The 25,854-nt window shown below is 38.9% G+C and overlaps 2 protein-coding genes and 1 long non-coding RNA gene across 5 annotated transcripts in view; 2 read left to right on the top strand and 1 right to left on the bottom strand.

Annotated features, from left to right (window-relative positions):
* LOC122136433 overlaps positions 1 to 16,596 on the top strand; it is a 34,438-nt gene extending 17,842 nt beyond the window's left edge. Inside the window, exons 2-3 of the long non-coding RNA XR_006154123.1 lie at positions 10,356 to 10,490; positions 14,535 to 16,596. This is a non-coding gene — a long non-coding RNA (uncharacterized LOC122136433). The remainder of the gene's footprint in view (positions 1 to 10,355; positions 10,491 to 14,534) is intronic.
* Positions 645 to 12,696, bottom strand: LOC109055791 (ATP-sensitive inward rectifier potassium channel 12-like). 3 transcript variants are annotated; one of them, XM_042719425.1, is made up of 3 exons: positions 12,236 to 12,696; positions 7,377 to 7,536; positions 645 to 2,225 (listed from the first exon to the last, which is right to left on the bottom strand). In XM_042719425.1, the coding sequence occupies exons 2-3, from the start codon at positions 7,397 to 7,399 to the stop codon at positions 740 to 742; spliced, it is 1,509 nt and encodes a 502-aa protein (XP_042575359.1). In that variant the 5' UTR covers positions 7,400 to 7,536; positions 12,236 to 12,696; the 3' UTR covers positions 645 to 739. The 3 variants fall into 3 exon arrangements, with proteins under 3 accessions (XP_042575359.1, XP_042575358.1, XP_042575360.1); XM_042719424.1 differs by having other exon boundaries at positions 12,258 to 12,696; XM_042719426.1 differs by lacking the exon at positions 12,236 to 12,696 and having other exon boundaries at positions 7,377 to 7,856.
* A 627-nt stretch (positions 16,597 to 17,223) lies between the features above and the next one.
* On the top strand, positions 17,224 to 22,072 carry LOC109084363 (ER lumen protein-retaining receptor 3-like). Its single transcript, XM_042719452.1, has 5 exons — positions 17,224 to 17,699; positions 18,066 to 18,166; positions 19,168 to 19,326; positions 21,534 to 21,786; positions 21,955 to 22,072. The coding sequence occupies exons 1-5, from the start codon at positions 17,609 to 17,611 to the stop codon at positions 21,996 to 21,998; spliced, it is 648 nt and encodes a 215-aa protein (XP_042575386.1). The 5' UTR covers positions 17,224 to 17,608; the 3' UTR covers positions 21,999 to 22,072.
* Positions 22,073 to 25,854: the final 3,782 nt, after the last annotated feature.

Here is a 25,854-nt window from a genome sequence, read left to right as displayed (position 1 = left end):
TGGGAAGACTGCGATGAGCAAAGTACAAAACCAATGCAGGCAAGGCCATTTATTTATATATAAATAATAGATAGATGTATTTATTCATATAAATTTATTAAATTAATGTAAATGAATATACTTTTATTTAAATACATATATTATTTATATACAAATGTGTTATATTAAGTATATTTATTTATACAACTTAATTATTTGGATGTATTATATTTACGAATGCATTTAGGATTTATAAATGACTATTTATTTATATAAATGCATATGTATATATATATATAAATAATGTATTTCTTTTTTATAAATGTATTTAAATAATGCATTTTATGTAACTGAATAAATGTATTGTTTATACAAATTTATTACTTGTAAATTATTTATTTTTATTAATGCAAATAAATTATTCAGAAGTATTACTGTATTATAAATAATACAGTTTAATAAATAATTTGCTTGTATAAGTATATCAGTGTATATTATATATATATATAAATAAATAATAGTATGTATTTTTATACATTTATTTAAATATTTATAAACATAACTTTCTACATTTAGATTTAATTATTAAGTATTTACGTAACACATTTATATAAATTAATACATTATATTACATTTATTTATATAAATTAATTTTATAACCTCAGTATAATCATTTGAATAATTTACATTAATATTTATATAACTATTCATTTATATATAAATAAATGTATTTAAATAAACGCATGTAATTGTGGGAACATCATATCTCAGATTCGCTCTTATAAGTCATGGGGTCGAGTGGTATGGCAGTCTGCAAAATGTCAAACTCGATCTGATTGTCCATGTCCAATACGCAGAGCATGTTGTTTCCAGAGGTCATGGTGGCCGAATCCTGGAACATTTTCTGGAAGTCTGTGGGAGCGACAGTCAGCTGGTTGCACGGCTGCTCTTCCTCGTCCTCTCCGCAGCACAGCGCCACCTCGTTCTCGTAGCAGAAGGCGCTGGGCGAGTGTGGCGGGAGGAGCGTCTGCGCCCGGCTACGGTTGTCTGGTGTCACGGAGCGGGACGACCCAGACGAACGGCGCCCGGTCAGTTCGCTCAGCTCCTTAGCGCTGCAGGCAGGCGTCGAGGGAACCTCGTAGGTTTTGTGGAAATGTGCGTAATCGACCTGGTAGCGATCGCCGTCCTCGAAGATGACTGGCTCGAAGCGGTGACCCCATAGGATCTCGCGGGAAAGGTACGAGCTACGCGCTTGCGTGGTCATTGCTGTCGCCTCCACCATTCCCTCCAGGATCACTACGATCTCGAAATCGTCCGACTCGAGATCCGCCCGACTCATTCCCCAAAGCGGCGAGTCCTCGTCAATTTCGTGTACGATTACTAGCGGCGACACCAGGAAGAGGCGGTCTGTACCTTCGTCGTAGCCCACATTCAAATCCATATTTTCCAGCGGGATGAACTCGCCCTCTGCCGTAACGTAGGGTCGGATGAGCTGCGCGCGAACGTGGGCTTCAACAATGTGGCTTCGCCGAAGGTTCCCAACGCGCCACATTAAACACAGCTTCCCGTCGCGCAACGCAATCACAGCATTATGCGAAAACAGCAAGGTTTGGTTTCGCTTCTTCGGACGCGCCATTTTGGCCATGATGGTGCCAATCATGAAAGAGTCAATGATGCATCCAACGATCGACTGCACCACCACCGTTACGATCGCTATGGGACACTCTTCGGTCACACAGCGCCAGCCATAACCAATCGTAGTTTGGGTCTCGATTGAAAACAGGAACGCGCCGACGAAACCCTCGACGTGCAGCAAACACGGTTTCCACGGCTTTCTGCTGCTCCCGTGATCTTTATCGAAGTCCCCGTGCACTAAAGACACGCTGTAGAAGATCAAGCCAAACACAAGCCAGGAGAACAAGAAGGTGGAGCAGAAGATCATCAGCAGGTACCGCCAGCGGATGTCCACACACGTTGTGAAGATGTCCGCCAGGTACCGCCACGGCTTGTCGTCCATGTTGGTGAAGACCACGTTGCACTGGCCATTCTTCTTGACGAAGCGGCTCCGCAGCTGGCCGCGGCCAGACGTGGAGATCTTCCCGTTGTAGCCGGTCCTCATCACCGTCGATGTGGTGCTTGGGCCCGCCTCTTCACCGGGGGAGTGAAGCCGTCCGGAGCCGTGGCCGTTGTGGAGGCCAAGGGTGGAGATCTTCAGACCCTCCTCATCAGGAGACACGATGCTGTACCTGAGAAGGACAACAGAAGAGTTTGTGGTCAGAAAACAGATCTTCAGAGAGATTTTTATTTATTTTTTTAACCTGAATTGAATGAACATTGAGCTGAATAATTATAGTTATTAATCTTTTGAATTCACTTTCTTTTATTTTACTATATTTATTTTTGTTTGTTTTAATATTGTGCATTAGCTTTTATTTATACTTATATAGCTTTTATATATTGAATTTGTTAAATTCTTTTTAATATCTCATGCTTTTGTTTTTATTTTGAAATATTATTTAGCTTATTTCAGTTGTAGTTTTAGGTTTTTTCAGACTAAGTTATTTTGAATTAGCTTTTATTTCTATATTTTCAGTTTTTATTTTAATTCTCAAATATTCAAGATATTTTATTCAGGTATATTTTATTCTATTTCAGGTGTTCAGGTACTCATCAATTAACTTTCAATATAATAGTTATAGATGGCTAATAATCGTGAACTGAATTGAATGAGCTTTGAAATGAATTGATCTGAATAATGACACTGTTTTCTGCAGAGCTTTATATCTTCTTTATTTCTGTGAAGCTTCTATAAAACTCTCTGTATTGTATAAAGCATCATATAAATAACTAAATGTGTGAAATGTGAGTTTTTGGAAATGCGGGAGGACAGGTGAAGCGCTGTAATCTGATTGGAGCATTTGTTCTTTCCAGTGACCGCTCTAAAGGACACACTCGCTCCAGATAAACCATGAGTCATAATGCGTCTCTCTGCAGAAACACACTGACGGATCCTCCTGATGAACCTCCCAATCCTTTACTGAACGTTCTGTCGGTGGGATCAGGACTGTCTGTTTCTCCATAGTTTCCCTGTCCCTCTTCATTTTTTTGTGTGTGAAGGTATGAGGGCCTCAGGTGTGTGTTACCTGCCCCTCATCTGGGATTATGAGGGAAGGCCAGTCAATTAGCCATATCAGGATTGCGGTCAGTGAAGGTTTAGGGATTATAACCTGAGCTCTCTCTTTCTCTCACTCACATACACACACACACACACACACACACACACACTAATAAGCAAATAAATAAACAGTCTGCCAGTGTTACTGGCTCTCAGTCATCTGCTGATGTTTGGTGGAGCACATGAGTGACAGTAAATGTGTCTGAGCCAGTGAAACTTCACATGAAACAGTACTGTATTTTCAATAATTACTGTTAACAAACAACATTGGAACCCATTGTCTTTCATTGTATGGACAAAAAAAAAAAAATAAATCTCAAAATATCATCATCTGTGTTCCAAATTAGAAAGAAAGGCATAAGGTTTGAACAACCTGAGTAAATGATGACAATGATATTGTCAGAAAATTTGTTCAGTACTCCTCATATGTGTGGTGTTTAGGGTAATGGAAGAACTTAAGACTTCAGATGTTTACAGGGCTCTTAGTGATGGGTAAAACCTCTTTGTTTGGTTGGTTTTTTTATTTAATGTTTGTCATGTGTCTCTCTTTACTTGTATGTGTTACTTGTGTATCATTGCAGCTTTTGAGTCCAAGACAAATTGCCTTGGAAAAAGGAAACTTTTTTTTTAACAGAGCATTGTTCAAATCTCCCAAAAAAGAGACACAAATTACATCACACATACTGATTCATCCAAATTAATTTTGTAATATTAGAAATAATTAAAAATGAGTAAACTATGCATATTTTGCCATATTTTGACCCATAAACTGCCCTATTCCTTCTCTGCTAATGTCTCCACTTCTAAAAGGACATACTAGCATGACAAAATTAACAATTCGTCTAACTCTCACATGCTCTTTAAAAACTTTTCCTTGTTCCTTTGTCCTCCTCCTCCCCCTCCTTCATCAACTCTCACAGCTAACGACTTTGCCACATTCATTATTAATAAAATTAAAACCATCAGTGCACAATTTCCCACACCACAAACTGTCAAGCACATCTTTGACTTGCCTTTATTGTCATTGCATTTAAGATACGAGATTTCATATGCTCTTCCAACACAACATACCACACATACTAACATAGGTACATACACAAACAATAAATAGAGTTGCACTGATGCTTGTGGTGTATATTGCACAAATACATAAATAAATGCATAAATGGTCTATAACAAAATGAGACATTATGTGTGTTGATTGAGAGTTTGCATGGCCTCTGTATTGCGTTTTTGTCCGCTGCTGTACAGCCAGCAAACCACACTGTGAGGCAATATGTTAGGATGTTCTCTATTGCAAAATTGTAGAAGGGCACCGGCAGTTTCCTACTTAAATTATTCTTCTTTAGAACACCCAAAAAGTGCAAACGCTGCTGAGCCTTTTTGACAGTAGCTGTGATGTTTGCAGACCAGGAGAGATTGTTAGTTATGTACAGTATGTATTCGAAGTCGTAAACTCTTTACACACAATCTCCATTTATAAAGATGGGAGAGGTCTGCACTTCCTAAAATCTAAAATAAATTATTTTGTTTTTTTGTGTTCAGTATCAGATTTTTTTGTAGAGCACCATACTGTCAGTCGCAGACTAGTCACTAAAATTAATCCTACTACTGTAGTGTCATCTGCAAATTTTATTATAGAATTGGAGACAGGAGCTGGAACACAATCGTGTGTATACAGTGAATACAGTAATGGGCTCAGCACGCAGCCTTGTGAGGAGCCAGTGCTGAGTGTAAGAGTGGAAAAGACATGGGAGCCGAGCTTGACGAATTGTGGACGATTTGTCAGAAAGTCCATAGTCCAGGAACAGATGTTTGAGGAAAGTCCCAGATGAAGCAGTGTCCTGATCAGTATATCTGGTAGTATGGTGTTATAAGCCGAGCTGTAAACTATGAAAAACATGCAAATATAAGTTACTCTGTGTTCCAGGTGATCCAATGCTATATGTAGAGCTGTGATGATTGCGTCCTCCATGGATATATTCGCCAAGTATCTCACACAGAACAACCTCCTCGATAGCAACCAGTCTGGTTTCAGACGTGGACATTCAACCGAGACTGCCTTGCACTGTTGTTGAAGCCCTAAGACTGACAAGAGCGGATTCAATATCTTTAATACTTATCTTGCTTGTTCTGTCCGTTGCTTTAGACACGGTTAAACACCAGATCCTCCTGTCAACCCTACTGGCAAAGGGCATCTCAGGAACCACACTCCAGTGGTTTGAGTCTTACGTCTTAGATAGGTCCTTTAAGGTATCTTAGAGAGGTGAGGTGTCCAAGTCACAACATCTAACTACTGAGGTGCCTCAGGGTTCAGTTCTTGGACCACTTCTCTTCTCTGTCTACATGGCATCACTAGGTTCTGTCATTCAGAAACATGGCTTTTCATACCATTGCTATGCTGATGACACTTAGCTCTCCCTTTCATTCCATCCTGATGATCTGACAATAGCTGCTCGCATCTCAGCTTGTCTAACAGACATTTCTTGCTGAATGAAAGACCATAACCTTCAACTTAACCTTGCCAAGACAGAACTGCTTGTGGTTCCAGCAAACCCTTATTTTCATTACAATTTCACCATCCAATCAGGCATATCAACCATAACTCCTTCAAAAACAGCCAGAAACCTTTGAGTTATGATTGATGATCAGCTGACTTTCTCAGACCACATTGCTAAAACTGTCCGGTCCTGCAGATTTGCTTTATTCAACATCAAGAAGATCAGGCCCTTTCTTTCAGAACATGCTTCACAGCTCCTTATTCAAGCTCTTGTTCTGTCCAGGCTAGACTATTGCAATGCTCTCTTGGCAGGTCTTCCAGCCAGTTCTGTCAAACCTTTACCATTAATCCAAAACACAGCAGCAAGATTTTTAACGAGCTGTAAAGGACACACGTCACCCCTGTTTATCAATTTGCACTGGCTACCAATAGCTGCTCGCATAAAATTCAAGGCATTAATGTTTACCTACAAAACCACCACTGAATGCTGTTTCATGCATTCGGAGTTGTTTACACTGTTAAAGAGTTGGATTCTCATGCTAAGAATGGACAAAGTTTCAAAAAACAATTTGGACGTATGATGGAGTATTTCTGTGCCAAAAATCTTACTTCCAGGTTCATACAAGTTTCAGAGAGTTTTTTAGATCGTGGCTCTTCATGACGTAGACGAGGGTGGAACTCATTATATGGGCATTTCTCCCAGAAAAACACGCCCACACACACACGAGAGCGAGATTGCGCCCATCAACGAGCTTCATCCGGCGGCAGCACCGCACAGGACTTGCTCGGGAAAAATGTTTCCAAAGAAGAGTGTTTTTGGTTGTAAGGGAAAGATAACTTTGTTCAGCTTCCTAAAGAACCCAGCGTTATGTAAACAGTGGATACAGTTTGTTTTTCCGGGGGAAGCAACGGAGTTTCACAAGTCTGTTTGTTGACGAACGTTTAATAAACAAGGCCCAGTTTGACACTGGATTTGCACATCGTTTGATACAGAAAGATGGAGCAATCCCAGCTATAAAAGATCCCGGTCATGATTCAGAACTGCAGACGTTAAGTGAAAAGGCATCAATTGTCTGTTTTGGTGGCATTCGGTGCTCAAGTGCTCGTCACTCTTTGGCTCCGCCCACAGCACGCCTCCAGGATCTCTGCTTTTTTGGCAGAGAATCGTGAAGCTGTATCCTCCTTTTATAAATATGATAAAACTAAATACTTGGAGATATGAAGGATGCAGTACTATTCTATAGGTACTCAAGATTAACATGAGATTGGGTGAAACTGTGTGTGTTATACCCCCTTTAAATTCATTACAGACTTATGTGCCTCTAGAAGCTTGCGTTCTGCAAGTGAACGTCGCTTTATTGTTCATCCCAAAGAGGCACAAAACTAACACAAGCTTCTCTAATCTTTTTGTATTCTATCTATTTGTTTTCTTTTTATTTATTATACAATTAACAAAAACAAAAAAGGCCTCCAACGCCAGCTTGCTCTATTCTTTTTCTATTCTATTGGTTTTCTTTTTATTATGATTTAAAAAAAAAAAATTGCTACATTTACTGCATTAAGCTAACTGAGACTTGTTATAGCACTTGCGTATCATTGCTCTTTTGTTGTTTTTGATTGCTTCCATTGTCCTCATTTGTAAGTCGCTTTGGATAAAAGTGTCTGCTAAATGTCTAAATGTAAATGTATAAACGTGAATGCTCCCACACATTCTACTCTTACCTGTTGGCTCTGTTGGTTCCCATGCTGTATTTGATCTTCAGCGTGTGTGTGTGCGCACGCGCACTGCGTTCTTCAGTGACACGACAAAACAGTGTTCTCCGTTTACTCGGAAAGATTGGGTATCGCCATCCTGACACACCTGGATCTACTGTATGTCACACTGCAGACAGAGAAACAGAGACTCATCAGCTGTGATGTGATGCTGAAAGCTCAGGCTGATGTGATGTGGACACAAACTATATTTGAGTTCTGGTTTGGATGCTGTGATCTGGGTCAGAGCAGCTGTTAAAATAGCCCTCACACACAAAGACACACACTAAGATGTAGGCTAACAACCGTCACTGATTTGCATGTTCTCTAAATGTCCAGCTCTATATTTAGAATTATATTTTTTAATTCAAATGTTTATAACATTTGTTAGTTATACAACGGCTCCAAAGAGTATTTAAACATTTAATTGAATGTCTGTACATTTAAATGACAAAAGATGTGGCATTTATTGTAGAAAAAAAAAAAATATATATATATAATATTTGAATAAAAATACTTATATATGGGTAATCTGTGCAGTGGTTGTTAACTAATCTGGATGGCAAATTATTTTAGTTTGTGTTTTTAGTGTGTCATTGCAATTTTAGTGCTGCATGTTTTATTCATGTCTTCTTGTCTATGAAATATATAATACATTCTAAAAAGTAATTTAGGGGATCTATTGCCGCTATCTATAACTTAACAATTTTTTTTTTTTAATCTTCCCGTCATGCATTTAATTTAAATGTAAGTTGCAAACATTATCTTGATGAGTTCTGTTGACATAATGTTGATCATTACATTAACGTAATATTGTGTGTAAAGTTTTCATGGGACTGGATAAGGAGATTAAATGTTAAGATTAACTGTTGTTTAATGTGTTTTAGTGAAGGGAAAGACCTGTTAGTATTTAATGCTGTTATGTTTGACATTTAAAAGAGTTTCTGTGAGGTTGGGTTTAAATTTTTACCATTGTGTTGAAAGGTTGAGCTAATGTGACAAGTAATATCTTACTTGCTAGTCAAATTTACATACTAAAATTTGGCATGTGCTATATATTAGGTGTTGATTTGAACTGAAATCTATCCAATCAACTGGTTCCAAGGTTAACAGTTAATTTATGTGTGAACTGTTGAAACAATTTGTAGCAACTTTATTTTGAATAATCAACTCAAAAAAGTGTTTATGGTAAAAATGAAAGAGGTCATATGACATTGATAAAAAGAACATTATTTTGTGTATTTGGTGTAATGCAATGCGGTTTAAGGTTTATTTTCCACATAATGTACATTATTGTTGCTCCTCTATACCCCGCCTTTGTGAAACTTGTTGACTTTTACAAAGCTCATCATGCTGAAAAGCGAGGTGTGCTCTGATTGGCCAGCTATCCAGCGCGTTGTTATTGGCTGAATACCTCAAGCGTGTGACGGAAATGTTACTCCCCTTAACATACTGTGATGGCGTCTCCCAGCATGACCAGACAAAACAATAAAATCCATTACAAACGAGGCATTTGTTGTATCCAGTGCGGACATAATTACTGATTATAATGACTTTCCACACGTTGCATTGCATATCGTGCCACGTAAACATAAAACCATGTCTGCATTTGTGATCGGAGAAACGACAAACAACAAGCGCTACTCTACACTGTACGTTTGAATCATCAGTGGCAAATTCTTTAAATAAAAAACGCACTTACAGGCTGTGAGTCAGAAGCGACAGACTGTCCTTGCAAAGTTGGAACTGCCCCACTTTATAGAAACAGGCTTTGAGCACAGACCCATTGTAGGGTACTCTGCAGGTTCAGGAAACAGTCCTCCATAAAATGTGTCACACAGCATCACACACTGCGGGCTTAAGTGAGGAAGAGGAACACCCAGTGGGATAGAGAATGACACGGCCGGCGGATTCGACGACGGACACATAACGACCCCGGGCTGGGCTCTGCTTCATCCACGGTAAATGCCGATCTGGCAATCCACAGCACAAAGTTCATGTATTTCCTCAGCGACCAGCACGGATCAGCTCTAGGCATGACGAAGCATTGATATCGTCCTCTTTTGGAAGGCCAAACAAAGTAGTTTTGCTTTTACAACGAAACACAGCATCTCCACGACATGACGGCGGCGGCAACAATACTATAGCAAGAATAAAAGTTATGCCTTCTTTCTTTGCGTGAAGATTTGGGTGTCGTTATGCAAATCTTCCCACACAGTGACGTAGACGTGGGGGCGTGTTTAAACAAGGCATTTTAGGAGGGCGTGGATGAGTCTTAACTTTAATAAAGAATATGTCTTTGAATTTGAGACTTTAGTCTTTGCAACTTTACAGATCTTCTTTATTCACCAAGAACTTGTAACACTCCAAAGGAAAAATTTAAATCGCATCATATGACCCCTTTAAGTGTAGTTTGTTGGTTAAACATAATTTCATTAAAGCTATCATAATTCCAAAAAAATAAAAAAATGTTAGGCTCTTCCCAATATAAGAGTGTAGTTATATTTTGTAGGTTGTGTGTTTGTGTATTTTATACTGTGATTACTGTCATTTCATGACACTGTAAATGACAGTGAAGTGATCTGATATGTCTGAAGGGCAGTTTTCTGTGTTTCATGATCATGGTCCCATTACAAGCATCAATCATACACACACACACACCTCCTCTAAGCTACTGTTTAAAAAGATTAGTGTCTTGTGATGAACAGTCAATTTAAATGAAATATTAAATAGTTTGAGGAGAGAGTGGGATTGTTGAAGATGCAGACATCGACAGTACGACGCATGTGACTCAATAACTGCTCTTTACAATGAAATTTAACCTTTGTTACACAACATGAACACACACACTTAATCCCCGATCATACGTGTGTGTGTGTGTAGAAATTTCTTTCCTAATTCCTAATCCAATGATATCTGAATAATCTCTTCATCTCTCATTTTTAACAGTGATATGAAGCAGATCCAGAGAAGTGAGCCCTGAGGATCCTGTGCTGTAATCTGAGACGTCCGTCCGTCTGTCTGTGTATGTGTGTGTGGGATTAATATGACAACAGCACACACATACACACACACTGACAGAAGGTGAGTTCAGACTCAAGCAGATTTAATCTGATATATTTATTATTCTTTAGATAAATGATGAAACTCGTAAGGTGCTTCACCAAGAATATGTCAGGAGTCACAATTTTGTGTACAGTTTCAATTTCTCATACACATCTCCTCATATCTGACGTCATTCATTAGATCAAGTGTCTGTATCTCAGCGGCTGCAGGATCTTTGTCTTCAGTAACAGCTGGTGTTTTGTTGATGTTTACATTTCTGCACTTGCCAGACACTTGCATCCAAAGTGACTTACATTGCTTTCAAGGTATGCCTTTAATCAGTTATCATTGCTGGGGCCACAATCCATTGCTTGTAGTTCCACACATTAACTCACATGAACATAATGCACCAATGACACACTTAGACAATATCTTTGTTAATTTAAACATCTATTGTTATAGCATTTCAAACCAACAACATATATATTTTTAGTTTGTACATGTTTCTTTATGATAAATTATAGGTTTCTAATGACATAAGTGTGATTTTGGTATTCATATACTTTTTTTCTGGCCATTGTAGTTTGGTACTCTGCCATAGTGTGCAAGTCTATAGACTTTTTGCGCCAAATTTTGACAGCTGGAACCAAATTTGTACTCTTTCTTAATTTGCAGAAAAGTGCTGTGCTTGTTAATTGATTCTCACAAAAATACTGTCATGCTTTGACATATAGCCTACCATGTTACTGAATAACTAGGCTACCGTATTTATATAACGCAGTATTTTCCTGGCACTGTAGCCTATGTAAATGGTATGGTATAAAGTGTGTCCAAAATACAACTGTAGTTAAACCGTGGTCCGTTTCTGTAAGTGTGGAAACATTTTGTTTTTGTCAGTGCATTAAGTGCATTAAGCTCTTATTGATCAGGGGAATCAGATGGAGTCACGCGGCAGATTCTCCGGCACATTAAGCGCTTTCCACTGGAAACTGGCCGAGACACACGCCTGCGCTGCAAACGGACCGCGCCACAGAACTCCAGTTTCCCGCGCTTGCAGTTTAAACGGCTTTGTCGGTTATTACTAGAGTGTTCTGTGGTAAACGGAGTGTAAACTCATCAGAAAACTTATAATTACTTACGAACTGACCGCGGGGGGTTCATCGCGCACCAGATGTTCGCCTCAGATCTGCGGGATTGAGACTGTGACATAAAATATGACGCGCAGGTACGTTTCCGCGCGCGCGGTAAATCCGGTAAAGCTCCAGATGCGGCGCGCGATCAGTGCGTTATCTCGAACAGAGAATAATCTCTTTTCATTACAACACCAAGTTTATTTTCTCTGTTTCAGCCGCATTTATCCTCCCCTCATCTGCCCATACACAATCGATCTGATATGTACAGTCCTTTGAATATGCCTATTGTCATATTATATATATTAAACTTATAAAGTATAGCCTTGTTTATTTAAGAAAGTTAAATAAATAAAGGACGGACATCAAGTGGGCTATAATTTATAACATTAATTTGTTTCTATATGACTCCTTACTATAATAATAGGACTAATAATAATAATAATAATTGACATATCAGCATGTATGGTAAATTACGCAGATAATATAGGTCATATTTTACACTATATGCAGCGACATCTTCATACAAATGCCAGTATAATAATTCCTCATAAATGTTGAATGTAAATAAACTAGGAATAAAACTTTAACAGCGAAACATTTGTATAATCAGACAAGTTAACTACACACATGAAGATATGAAGAATTGCTCACCTTATAAAAGCAAATATATTACCTGTAAAGGTGTTTTTTTCCCGGTAAATTTGTCTTCTCCTCGCGGTCACTTGGTGTTTTTTTAGCGGTAAACGCGCACTCCGTTTGCTCGTCCTGATTTCTTTCTCTCTCTCTCTTTTTTTTTCTATTCTCCGAACACACACATCTTTATCACGAGCCGCGTGGTTTTGTAATTCATGTTTTCTTGTAGTTTTCACAGGTTAATCCCCCCGGTCTCTCCGCTTTGACTTCACTCACGCGGTAATCTCCGAGCGCGCGTGCTCATCCCCGCGGTCCCGCGCTCATGTGGGTGACCGGCGGATAACGGAGGAGGAGGAGAAAGATGTGAGCCTGTCACTGCGATTATATTCACTTCAGACTGATGTCGAGTGAAATTCAGTCCAAATTAGTCCAGACGTGACGGATATCAGCACGCGCTCTCGTGTGCACGACACTGATGAGTTGTCTCGACTGAATTATCTTCGTTTTTTTTTTTTTCTGTCTGTGGGATAACAGACTTGTAATCATTTTCATTTCCTTCAGCGTCACAGATTTTCTGCATTCTTAGAGGGAATGTATCTCTCTTCTTCCTCTTGTCAAAGTATTTTAGTGTCGAACCCCAAATGTTCTCCCGCATCTCTTTCTGTCTCCTCTGGAGAACATGCTCTGGGTGTTCAGAACTCTCTGAACACTGATTCACGTTTAGAAAGAACACGACTAAAACCAGGGATTCGGCTTAATCTCAACCACAACACACTTTTAAAAACACAGCAATACAAATGAAGAATATTTTAGGTTTCCGAAAGCAGCATTCAGTGAACATTCAGTTCTTAAAATAACCCTTAGAACATTTCAAACATTCTAAAAACAATAACCCCTATAAACAACCAAATTTTCAATGAAAGATAAAATTTATTTTAAGGGAAGCACATATGGAACCGTCGTTGCCAATACATAACCTATTTTTAACATCTTGAGGAGACTAAAGCATCTACAGAAATGAGACATGCAGTGTATCCGAACGTTTACACACACACTATTTGGAAAGTTTAACACAACTTAAACCGTGAGCGTCTGTGAGCGCTGGTTTCATGACCTCTGGTCTGTGTTTCTGTCCTGATTATTTAGTTTTAGAGATTTCTAAGAGTGGCCACATCATGGTTTCTATGGAGACGGGCCGTTGTTGTGCGAGCTCTTATATTTTTGGCGGTGGAGGCCTGCATGAGGAGGTGGGGGAATCTGAACATATGACAGCCGTGGAGTGACAGTAGGAGTGTGTGTGGGAGAAAACACACAGAGAGAGACGAGCTGAGACGAGAGGAGGAGTGAGGCAGGATCCTGTTAGGACATTATGATGGAAAGAGGCCGTATTCATCTGGAAGAAAGAACAAATAATGCTATTGTTGTATAAATGCAGAATTCACAGTATAAGCACCTTTAATTCTCTCTCTCTCTCTCTCTCTCTCTCTCTCTCTCTCTCTCTCTCTATACTGTATATAGGCTACTACATTGTCAAAAGTGTTGGATCACCCACTTCTTATATACAGGTTTGATTAGTCATGAGTACAAATCTTAATGTTAAAGTATATAATGATATTCTAAGTAAATGTGTGATTCTTATTTTATAGCAATAGTTTGGACATGACCCTTTTCTGTTTTAACATGACAAAGCCTCTGCGTATAAGGCAAGGTTCAAAAAGAAATGATTGATTCAGTCAGTGTGGAAATCATTGGTGTTTGGTGATGAGTTTTTGGCTCAAGGTCTGCATTTAAAGTCACACCAGAGGTGTTCAGCTGCTTTCTGCAGACCAATCAAGTTCTTCCGCACTGACAGAGTCAATCACTTAATCAATAACTTCTCCTTACACAAAGCCTTACGAGACATTGTCATGTTAGAATAGAAAAAGGTCCTGTCCAAACTGTTGCTTTACAGTTGGAAGCACACAATTCTCTAGAATATCATATGCTTTAACATTAAGATTTGCACTCATGGAAATTACTATACTATCAAACGACTTCATTTTGGCAATAGACCTATAGTGTGTGTGTATGTATATGCAAAAATGTATGTATGTATGAATAAGTATGTATATAGCCTATGCCAAAATACATGCTGAGATATAGGCTATGTTTGGCTAATTTTCGCGGTCCAAATGCGGTCCGTTTGATAGCCTAGGAATCCACGCGATCGGGAATAGCATAAAGAGAAATTAAAATATGAAAGAGACAGATTAACACCATAAACTAAAAGATTAATAAATTAATTAATAAATTGTTTATATGTTTTGATATGCTTTAGGCCTATAGCAACTCCCCCTAAGCAGGAGAGACGCTCAGGCAGACAGACAGACAGGTGATCCTCTCTGACTCAGACGGGACGGGACGGGACCCAAAACCTCAATACCACACTCACAGGGTCGATGGCGGTAGCATGAGGTCAGTGGGTGAAGGACGCAGCGGTCAGAAATAAACTTAATGCAGTTTCACTCAAATATGAGAGAGAAAACTGAAGATGAAAGGAAAGGCGTGACAATTAGGCTACTGTTTCATCTTTAATCATTTTTTTTGCATCTGTCAATCATTCAGTCATAAGTTCCGTTTGTTTCTTGAATATGAAGACAACTTTCAGATCATATCTGCTCCTAAAACATGTCTTAAATTACCGTGAGAAAGACGGTGACACAGCACAAGAGAAGGGACTGATTGTTAGAGGCCAGACGTGTGTTGTGTGTGTGTGTGTGTATTAATAGCCTGTAATCGCCTCTGGGCGTCCTGATAAATTCCCACGACCTCTGATGGACACCATTGTCTCTCTCCATCTCTCAGTTTTCCAGGTTTTTCTCTCTCATTATAACTCTCAGTCTGCTGAATCAAGAACACTCTATCTCTCTCTCTTTCGCGTGTTGTTTCTCTCTTTCCACTGGTTCAGTGTCGCTTGCGTTGTGGCCCTTCACGCATTCGTGTGGAAACTCTCGTTTTCTGCCGTTTTGCACACCATTTTGCAGTTATGTAAGAAAAAAACCTTTGCTAACTTCCTAATTTGATCGCGAATGGTTGACTGCTCCTCTGTCACACTGAGTTTACACGCAACACTCAACCCAACCCATTTAAATAGACATGAATCATTGAAAAAGATCCCAATTCTGTGACAAACGTGGAGAGATCACAAATGAACAACACATGTACAGCGTCAATAAATATGAAATAATGCCCACCCCTGCTGAAAAAACCCCCCCAATATAAACCATCACAGAATTTGTAATGGATTTACTGGTTATAATGAGAAATTGTACCATAATGGAAACTTTAATGCTGCCTTTTGGTCTCTAATGGTAATTGGTTGCCTTCGGTGGCTATAAAACCACTGAAATTTGATGGTTTGTAATGTTTATAAAGGTATTTGTAGTGCAAACCATTAGACTTTCTGTGATGGTTTCTATTGTTGTTGTTTTTTCAGCAAAGCGTTAATCCACTTTTATCTCAAACAAGCACTGAATAGTAGCTCTTCAGAATTATACCTTATTATCCTTACAGTTCTACAATGTTATTAGTTTTTATATGAACCATAAATCAATAAGTCATTGTTAAATAGCCTAACAGTAGGCCTATCTGGAGTGTAGCCTATATGTGATTCTCCTCTGTTTTTGTACGTTTGTGTTGTTTTATGTCATGTAAAAAATGTATCGTGAGTGTATTATGTGGTTTTAATCTGTCATCAGTTTTGGAGGGAGTTTTACTGTCCTCTAGAGGAAAATACTGGTACAGACACTCACAGAGTATAAATACTTCTCTATCTCTTATTATTCATCCTGTTGCTTATCTAATGTGTTTTGTTTGTATTAAACTTGTTGATTGCTACACAATTTACCATTGTGCTTTTTAATAAATTCTCCAGTACTGCTATTAATTCTTCAGTATTGCTATATTTTGCCTATCCATCTGAGCATTTGTGATTTTACTTCACATGCCATATTTTGCATTCATCACATTGAACTGCAGTTGCTTGACAATGCAAATCTACAACCTCATTGAGGGAAAGAGATATTTATAAGGTGTGATTTGAATGTAGCCAAAGCAGCAGATCTGTGTGGTCTGTTTCACAGCAGTTTTCCATCTGAAATCACAGATCGACGAGCTAGAATACACCTACTAAGCCAACTACATCAGGAGGAGCGTCTGTACAAACAAACCAGAATGTTTGCATCTGTTATGATAGAAATAGTAGTCTCTTTTCCCCCCATATGTCAAAAAAATCCTAAATGATTCCAGTAAGAAAATTGTTCTAATTAGAATTTCTATCATAACTTGGAACCATTCCAGCGAGATTTCTTATAGGACTTTTATTCTTTCTTTCTTTCTTTCTTTTTTTTAAATAAAAATAAATCAGCTGTTTACACAGAGGTTTCAGTTTTGAGCTATGAGTAAATCCTATTCTACTACAAAACATCTTTTACTGTGATATAAAGTGAAATCTTGGGTAATATTGCTGTTTCAGTGAAAACAGCCATATTACCCAAACAAGCCAATGTAAACATCTCAGTTGCATTGTCTGTAAAATTTGCAACAAACAAATGTACAGAGGTCCTTTTATTATTAGTGGCCTACAGAACATTCTCAAAACAACCTAAGAAACAATTAATAAAGGCTTGTTTTAAAAAAATAATAAAATAATCTGGTATCTGCTGAATTTTTAAAATCAAATTTAGGAGATTTAAAGACCTTTTTAAGATCCGCACTTCACATTTCAGCCTTTAAACAATTTTTAAGAAAAAGGATGAGTCAGAAGTATCAATTATTATATTAATTTAAGCAATTATAAATCAGGCTAATTTTTAAATAACATAAATATATCATAGTGTCTTAATTGTTTAGATTTTTATAATGCATTAGCTTTTGTCGATCCACTGGTCCACAGCAGAAGGGCTTATTATACGAGTAATTCGTATAATTCACTAACAATGCTACGTAACATCTCGATGTATTGATATTAAATTAGCGATTCTGAGTGCACAGACACAGCTTGCAGTCGTCGCTTTTTCCAGCTGACGCGTTTCCCCTTTAAAGGCGCGCTGCAGAGGCTGTGACGCGGCTCGGAAACCCGGATCCTGGTCGCCCGTACTGTCAGCCACGTCACCGATCAGCGGCGCGAGCACACAGTCCAGCACAGACCATCAGAGAGACTTTGCAGTAAATTATCACGGATTCTCTTGCGCATATAAATCACTAAGAGATTCATGCTAGCAACCGGATGAGCAGCAGAAAGAAAGAGTTTATTTTGTGTATGTGTGTGGTTTGTTTTTTGCGGAGCGAACATCTGTCCTTGGAACAGCTGCATAAGTTAACTCTTTGAATCCAGCGCTGATTGCCGATAACATGAATATCTTCCGTCTGTCTGGAGATGTTTGTCATCTGGTCGCCATCATTATTCTGTTCCTGAAGATCTGGAGATCCAAATCATGCGCAGGTACACGCAGAAACATCCTATACGCACAACAGAGTGATTAAAAACAGCATATTTGTGTGATTTTCATATAGCTGAGCTTATTATGGAGTGTTGCTGGTGATTAAACCGGACCTGGGACCGTGAGTGTGGAGCAGAACCGGGGCGGATCTTCTTTAGGATTCGTCCACACATGAAAAGCGCTTTAAATACGCGACTGTCGGCTTTAAATTCTCTTAAGCGTCTGCTCAGGTTAAGTTTTATTGTGTTTACGTGGCAGCTGATTGTGTGAGCCACCTGGAGTGCCTTCAATGCTCTTCAGGTTCCTTGAGGAACTCAAGATCCTGTTCTGTTCTGTTCGTAAGTTGGTTGTGTGTTTGTGTGTTTCAGGTATTTCTGGGAAGTCTCAGGTGCTGTTTGCGCTGGTCTTCACCACCAGATATCTGGATCTGTTCACATCCTTCATCTCCATCTACAACACCGTGATGAAGGTAACGACCACGCTCTGGTAAATCAGAATTATGAGATTATTAATGGCATATGAAACCGAGATAAAACATCAGAATGGATACGAAGTCAAAATAACAAGATACCAAGCCATAATTATGTGATACAAAGTAGAAATTATGCCATTAAGTCATAATAACGTCTTTGAAAAGTAGAAATTGAGTTGAAGTCATAATTACGACAGAAACAATGGCAGTCAAAACTATGAGATAAAAAGTCATAATTATGATAAAAGTTAAAAATTATAAGATGGGCCTACTTTCTCATAAAAAATTATGACATTAAGACATTATTATTATGAGATTAAAAAGTTACATAAAGATAAAGTCATAATTATGACAAAAACAATGACAAAAAATGAGATAAATCATAATCAGGACAAAAAAAATACTTTTAAAAAAAATATGGCTTGATATCTCAAATTTTGTTTTATTTCATAATAATGACTTTTCATTAATTTCAATTTTGTATGCCATAATTGATTTTTTTCTCATAATTATGACTTGGTTACTCATTATTATCATTATTTATTTATTTTAATTTTTTATTTTAATGCTTTGTCATAATTATGTTTTTTTTTTTTTTTTTTGTGGCAGAGATGGTGCATACGTATACAGCTGATCTTGAAACTGTTGTGATTGCTCAGCAAATGTTTGCACTGACTTGTTGTTATAGTTCACCCACTGAAATAATTTATTATCATTTATTTAAACTCATGGTAATGCTGTAGGAATTTATGTGCACAACAAACCCAAAACTAGTTTCCTGAAGCTGCCAAACCACAAACACTCAAACTATGTCCCTGCAGCTCAACTGGTAGAACAGGGCGCTTGCAACAGCCGGTTGTGGGTTTGAATCCCAGGAAAGGTCACTCAGGATGGAAGTTGTGTCTGAGAGATGCAGGAGCGGCTCCTGACCTTAAATTAAGGAGGGGCAGATTCTGGGTCGTAGCGCTAGTTTATAATATAATCTGTCTGTCTCTCAGGTGGTGTATCTGGTCCTGGCGTACGCCACTGTCAGCCTCATCTACTTCCGCTTCAGGAACTCGTACGACTCTGAGAGCGACTCGTTCCGTGTGGAGTTCCTGCTGGTGCCGGTGGCCGGTCTGTCGTTCCTGGAGAACTACGCCTTCACGCCGCTGGAGGTCAGAGCTCAACACAGAGCGCTTTAGATGTTAAAGGAGTCATGAACTGCCACTGTTTTGTACTGCTCTCTGAGGTCCATTTATAATGTTATCAAGATTTTTACATCAAAAAACATCATAATTTAGAAGTAATAGGCTATTTTCTGTTCTCTCATCAGAACGCTCTGTTTGAATAGGTGAGCCGGATCGTAGACTCGGAAGTAAACACCCACTGCTTAGATTGGCTAATAGATTTGTATGTTTGACAGCCTACATTTCTCATAGATGCACGTGATTTAGGGCAAAATGCATATATAGTAGATATCAAACGATCCGTTTAACAGACAAAGCAACAGTGATCATGTAATAAAAACAGTTATTTACACGTGTGTTACGACATGACTGTCAGATCCGATATAGTCGTTACAGCATCGTCTTTTAGTTTCACTCTTTCTGAAAATCCCGCATTGAACTGTGCCTTGTTTGTAAACAAAATCCACAATAAAACAATGTGAACAAAGGACCAAGTTCTTACTGATGCGGTCTGTTAGTTCATTAAAAATAAAGTCCGTCCACTCTTTCCTAACGTGGAGATCAGAAAGAAGGCAATGCAGACACTGTTTTTCCACAATTTTGTGCTGCACAGTGTCTTGTTGTCTTCAGAGCATCTTTATTAGGTTTCTGCGTAGACCTGTGTTCGCCTCTCTCATAAACACTACATGTGTGAGAATCTGTGGGCGGGGCTTAACAGGCAGTGCTGTAGAATTGGTGGACAGGGCTAAAAAGGCAGTGCTGTAGAATTGGTGGGCGGGGCTTAACACGCAGTGCTGTAGAATAGGTGGGCGGGGCTAAACAGGCAGTGCTGTAGAATAGGTGGGCGGGACTAAACAGGCAGTGATGTTGAATTGGTGGGCGGGGCTAAACAGGAACCTCCATAGAATCGGTGGGCGGGGCTAAACAGGCAGTGTTGGTAGAATCGGTGGGCGGGGCTTAACACACAGTAATGTAGAATAGGTGGGCGGGGGTAAACTGGAAGTTATGTAGAATAGGTGGGCAGGGCTAAACAGGCAGTGCTGTAGAATTGGTGGGCGGGGCTTAACACAGTGATGTAGGTGGGACTAAACAGGCAGTGCTGTAGAATAGGTGGGCGGGGCTAAACAGGCAGTGTTGTAGAATTGGTGGGCGGGGCTTAACACAGTGATGTAGGTGGGACTAAACAGGCAGTGCTGTAGAATAGGTGGGCGGGGCTAAACAGGCAGTGATGTTGAATCGGTGGGCAGGGCTAAACAGGCAGTGCTGTAGAATTGGTGGGCGGGGCTTAACACACAGTAATGTAGAATAGGTGGGCGGGACTAAACAGGCAGTGATGTTGCATCGGTGGGCAGGGCTAAACAGGCAATGCTGTAGAATCGGTGGGCGGGGCTTAACACACAGTAATGTAGAATAGGTGGGCGGGGCTAAACAGGCAGTGATGTTGAATCGGTGGGCCAGGGCTAAACAGGCAGTGCTGTAGAATTGGTGGGCGGGGTTTTAACACACAGTAATGTAGAATAGGTGGGCGGGACTAAACAGGCAGTGATGTTGAATCGGTGGGCAGGGCTAAACAGGCAGTGCTGTAGAATCGGTGGGCGGGGCTTAACACACAGTAATGTAGAATAGGTGGGTGGGGGTAAACTGGAAATGATGTAGAATAGGTTGGCAGGACTAAACAGGCGGGACTAAACAGGCAGTAGTGTAGAATCGGTGGGCGGGGCTTAACACGCAGTGATGTAGAATAGGTGGGCGGGGCTAAACAGGCAGTGCTGTAGAATCGATGGGCGGGGCTAAACAGGCAGTGCTGTAGAATCGATGGGCGTGGCTAAACAGGTAGTGCTGTAGAATCGGTGAGCGGGGCTTAACACGCAGTGATGTAGAATAGGTGGGCGGGGCTAAACAGGCAGTGCTGTAGAATAGGTGGGCGGGGCTAAACAGGCAGTGCTGTAGAATTGATGGGTGGGGCTAAACAGGCAGGCGTTGATCATCTTCTGTGCAGGCGGTGCTTATCCACACTATTACATCATAGAGTAGAACACTCCAAACGCTGTCGTTTTGGCAGACTGGCTTTAATATAGCCGTTTTAGATTAATGACAAAGTTTTGAGTTCTGAAACTTACTTGAAATTTTGGTTTCTCAGTTCATGACCGCTTTAAGATGAAACATTGTCATGACAGATCTCTGTGTTTGTGCAGATACTGTGGACGTTCTCCATCTATTTGGAGTCGGTGGCCATCCTGCCGCAGCTCTTCATGATCACTAAGACAGGTGAGGCTGAGTCCATCACCACACACTACCTGTTCTTCCTGGGCCTGTACCGCGCGCTGTACCTCGCTAACTGGGTGTGGCGCTATCACGTGGAGGGATTCTTCGACCAGATCGCCGTGGTGTCCGGCGTCGTCCAGACCATCTTCTACTGCGATTTCTTCTATCTGTACTTCACCAGAGGTCAGCAAACATCTCACAACTTTGAGCTTATATCTATTTTCATGAAATGATTAGATGATTTATTGATCAATGTTTTTTTTTTTTTGTATTTTGTTTTCTATCTATTTTCTATCTATCTATCTATCTATTTCTATCTATCTATCTATCTATCTGTGTATCTATCTGCAGTACTGAGAGGACGTGGAAAGATGACTTTGCCGATGCCGGTGTGAGTTGTTGGATCAGGCCCCGCCCCTGCATTAGGCCACACCCAGTTGTGACATCATCACCAGCCGCCTTGTAGCTCTTGTTTTTGAGCTGCATGTGTGGCTGGTGTAATTGTGCCTTAAAGTGATCATATCTGCTGGACGTGTCTTGTCTTTGATGCCTTAATGTGTTTCTGTTCATAAAGACAACGTTGAGGACGTGTCTGTTTGTATGTGTGAGAAACACCATACATTATCTAACACATAGCTTTCCTCACTCACTCACTCTCGTGAGTCTTGTTTTTTTTTTTTTTTTTTTTTTTTTTTTTTTTATTACATCATTTTATGACCAACTATAAATTGTTTTTTTTTTATTCTGTAAAGGGACGTTTGATTTGGATATTTAAGTGTTTTTGTGCCAATATACCTGAGAAGGTCATGAATGTTTTGTATAAACCACATTTCAGTCTGAGAATGACATTTAACAGATGTCTGGCAATAACATAATGTTTTTTTTTTTTAATGAAGATGGGCAGTTTATCTGCCCTGGTTTTTATAAAGCATGCCAATAAAGAGTTTCTGTCTCTATGGAGCAAATGCTTGTATTCATGAGAGCGAATGAGCGCAGAAACACACTTCAGTCCATCTGTGGGTCACGGCTCTTTATTTTGTCATTCTTTATTAATTCATTAAGTGAATCAGACATATATATATATATATATATATATATATATATATATATATATATATATATACAATTAAATACTTTTAAATTATTTCAAATAAATAAAATTTTAAACATGCATTTTAGTATGTTTTAAAAGTACTTTATTACGTATATCACAAAAAATATATAAATGAATGGTCTTAAAATAGGCCCCATTTTCTTTATGAAAAAAGATAATTTTGGTGCAATTGTCCTGGATATTTTGTGAATTTTTTTATGTGGGAGATTCATGCATTATCTCATTGTAGGGCAAATGTTTCATCACATCTAGAGGAAGTGTTGATGATGATGTTGCATATTTTTATCTGCTTATTCATATTGTATTGCTAAAGGTCTCTGAAGTGTGTGTGTGTGTGTGTGTGTGTGTTAGCGCAGAAGCATCATCTTGTGTTTGTACAGTACTTTGGTTCCCTCTCTCACGGCTCCTCCCATCACTTTAGCAGCGGTTGTGATTGACAGCCGTGTGGCTGCCACCCTCTGCACAACTTTGACCTTCCTCATTTTGCCCTTCCCTTTCTCCATCACGCCAGACGCTTCCACTGCACTGCAGCACATGGCCGTCAGTAGCTCGTACCAGAACAGACGCTCTGCCCTCTTCCTCACCTCCTCGGACCATGGCCAGTAATATTATTAGACACTAATAATGGCTCTGATTGATTTTCCATCTTCTCTCAGCTTCACCATTCCTTGTTTTTCATCCATAGACAGCTCCCTGGTTTTCATGTTGGTTACACATCTAACTATAAATGCAGTCTGCACAGACAAAATCCAAATCTAACTACTGAGCGCAGACATTCAGTGATATTTATTGTTTGAATAATCAATATAATGGGACACACTAGGGCAAAAACACACCTGTCAGTCACATGTTCCAATACTTTTGGTAACATGAGCAATGGGTGGGTTTAAACAAAAGGTGCTATCTTCAGATCCAGATGAAAATACCTGGAAATAAAAGCTGAAATGTTGACTCATCTCATATTCATCATTTAATGTCAAACCCAAATGTTTTCAGTCTACAGCAAAAATAAAGGAATTGGCCTCACTGTTCCAATACTTTTGGAGGGGAGTTTACAAACAGCAAAGTTTTTATTCAAGAGTGTTTTAATGAACATCATACAGGACTCAGTAAAACTAAACCTGATATACATGTATTAAGTAATTAATAGTAATAAAAATACATTAAAAAGGTGCTATTATGAAATTGATATTAATTCAAAGTACTGCTGTCAGATGATTAATCACGATTAATCACATCCAAAATAAAGGTTTTTGTTTGCATAATATGTGCGTGTTTGTGTGCTGTGCATATTTATTATGTATATGTAAATACACACATACAGTAGGCTATATATTTTGAAAATATTTAAATGTGTATATATTTATATTCATATAATTTATATCATATATAAATATATTTATTATATAAACAAAATTTTTTTCTTAAATATATAAATGCATGTGTGTATTTATAATATACATGGTATACACATTATGTAAACAAAAAAAAACATTTTGGATGCGATTAATCGCGATTAATCAGTTGACAGCACTAATTCAAAGTAATACACTAATAAATAAACACATACACAAAAATACAAAATTAAAATGGAACAATAAACCAACAAATAAGACTTAAATAGAAATGCAATATAATTTATCTTCTATTGCAGGTAAACGATATTCTAGGATTGTGGCCCTGCAATAAAAACTGCTAAGAAATTTATAGACATTCAGAGTAAAATACTAATAAAATAAATACAAAGAAATAGAAAAAAAAATATATAAAATGTAATTAAATAAAACGTAAATACAGACATATGAATGCAATGAGGACTTTTAGACAAACTCGTTACATATCTATTATAATGTGATTTTTTAAACATATAGGATAGGTTTGGCAAACTGATTACAACTACTCATTGCATAGTTCTCCATAAGACATTTATGGACATTCTTTATAGGATAAAACAATACTGTGTGACATGAAAATGAATTTCATTAAAATAAGTCCGTGTCCCTTTAACTGTCCTGCAGTAATGATTGTAAGGTGAGCTCTGATAAAGACGCGGAATCCTGCGAGATAAACTCCGTCAATCCGGATCATTTGACTGCGACTCTGTATACAGGTGCATCTAAAAAAATTAGAATGTTGTGGACAAGTTCATTTATTTCAGTAATTCAGCTCAAATTGAGAAACTTGTGTATTAAATAAATTCAATGCACACAGACTGAAGAAGTTTAAGTCTCTGGTTCTTTTAATTGTGATGATTTTGGCTCACATTTAACAAAAACCCACCAGTTCACATCTCAACAAATTAGAATACTTCATAAGACCAATAAAAAAAAATAATTAATAAATAAATAAATAAACTTTTTTAGTGAATTGTTGGTCTTCTGGAAAGTATGTTCATTTACTTTACATGTACTCAATACTTGATAGGGGCTCCTTTTGCTTCAATTACTGCCTCAATTCAGCGTGGCATAGAGGTGATCAGTTTGTGGCACTGCTGAGGTGGTATGGAAGCACAGGTTTCTTTGACAGTGGCCTTCAGCTCATCTGATTTTTTTGGTGTCTTGTTTCTCATTTTCCTCTTGACAATACTCCATAGATTCTCTCTGGGGTTCAGGTCTGGTCAGTTTGCTGGCCAGTCAAGCACTCCGACACCATGGTCATTTAACCAACTTTTGGTGCTTTTGGCAGTGTGGGCAGGTGCCAAATCCTGCTGAAAAAAAAAATCAGCATCTTCAAAAAGCTGGTCAGCAGAAGGAAGCATGAAGTGCTCCAAAATTTCTTGGTAAACGGGTGCAGTGACTTTGGTTTTCAAAAAACACAGTGGACCAACACCAGCAGATGACATTGCAACCCAAATCATCACAGACTGTGGAAACTTAACTCTGGACTTCAAGCAGCTTGGGCTATGAGCTTCTCCACCCTTCCTCCAGACTCTAGGACCTTGGTTTCCAAATGAAATACAAAACTTGCTCTCATCTGAAAAGAGGACTTTGGACCACTGGGCAACAGTCCAGTTCTTCTTCTCCTTAGCCCAGGTAAGACGCCTCAGGAGTGGCTTAAAAAGAGGAATACGACAACTGTAGCCAAATTCCTTGACACGTCTGTGTGTGGTGACTCTTGATGCCTTGACCCCAGCCTCA

The sequence above is a fragment of the Cyprinus carpio genome, chromosome B3 (assembly GCF_018340385.1).
Source record: "Cyprinus carpio isolate SPL01 chromosome B3, ASM1834038v1, whole genome shotgun sequence".
NCBI classification, from domain to species: Eukaryota; Metazoa; Chordata; class Actinopteri; order Cypriniformes; family Cyprinidae; genus Cyprinus; species Cyprinus carpio.
Note: the sequence above shows the minus strand (reverse complement) of the source record. Positions and strands in the feature narration are given on the sequence as shown.

Excerpts from the sequence above, each read along its gene's own strand:
- LOC109084363 (XM_042719452.1), top strand. The coding sequence starts at position 17,609 with ATGAATATCTTCCGTCTGTCTGGAGATGTTTGTCATCTGGTCGCCATC. Across the intron at positions 18,167-19,167 it reads TCTACAACACCGTGATGAAG|GTGGTGTATCTGGTCCTGGC; the intron begins GTAACGACCACG and ends TCTGTCTCTCAG. Across the intron at positions 21,787-21,954 it reads CTATCTGTACTTCACCAGAG|TACTGAGAGGACGTGGAAAG; the intron begins GTCAGCAAACAT and ends ATCTATCTGCAG.
- LOC109055791 (XM_042719425.1), bottom strand. The coding sequence starts at position 7,399 with ATGGGAACCAACAGAGCCAACAG. Across the intron at positions 2,226-7,376 it reads GGAACCAACAGAGCCAACAG|GTACAGCATCGTGTCTCCTG; the intron begins GTAAGAGTAGAA and ends TGTCCTTCTCAG.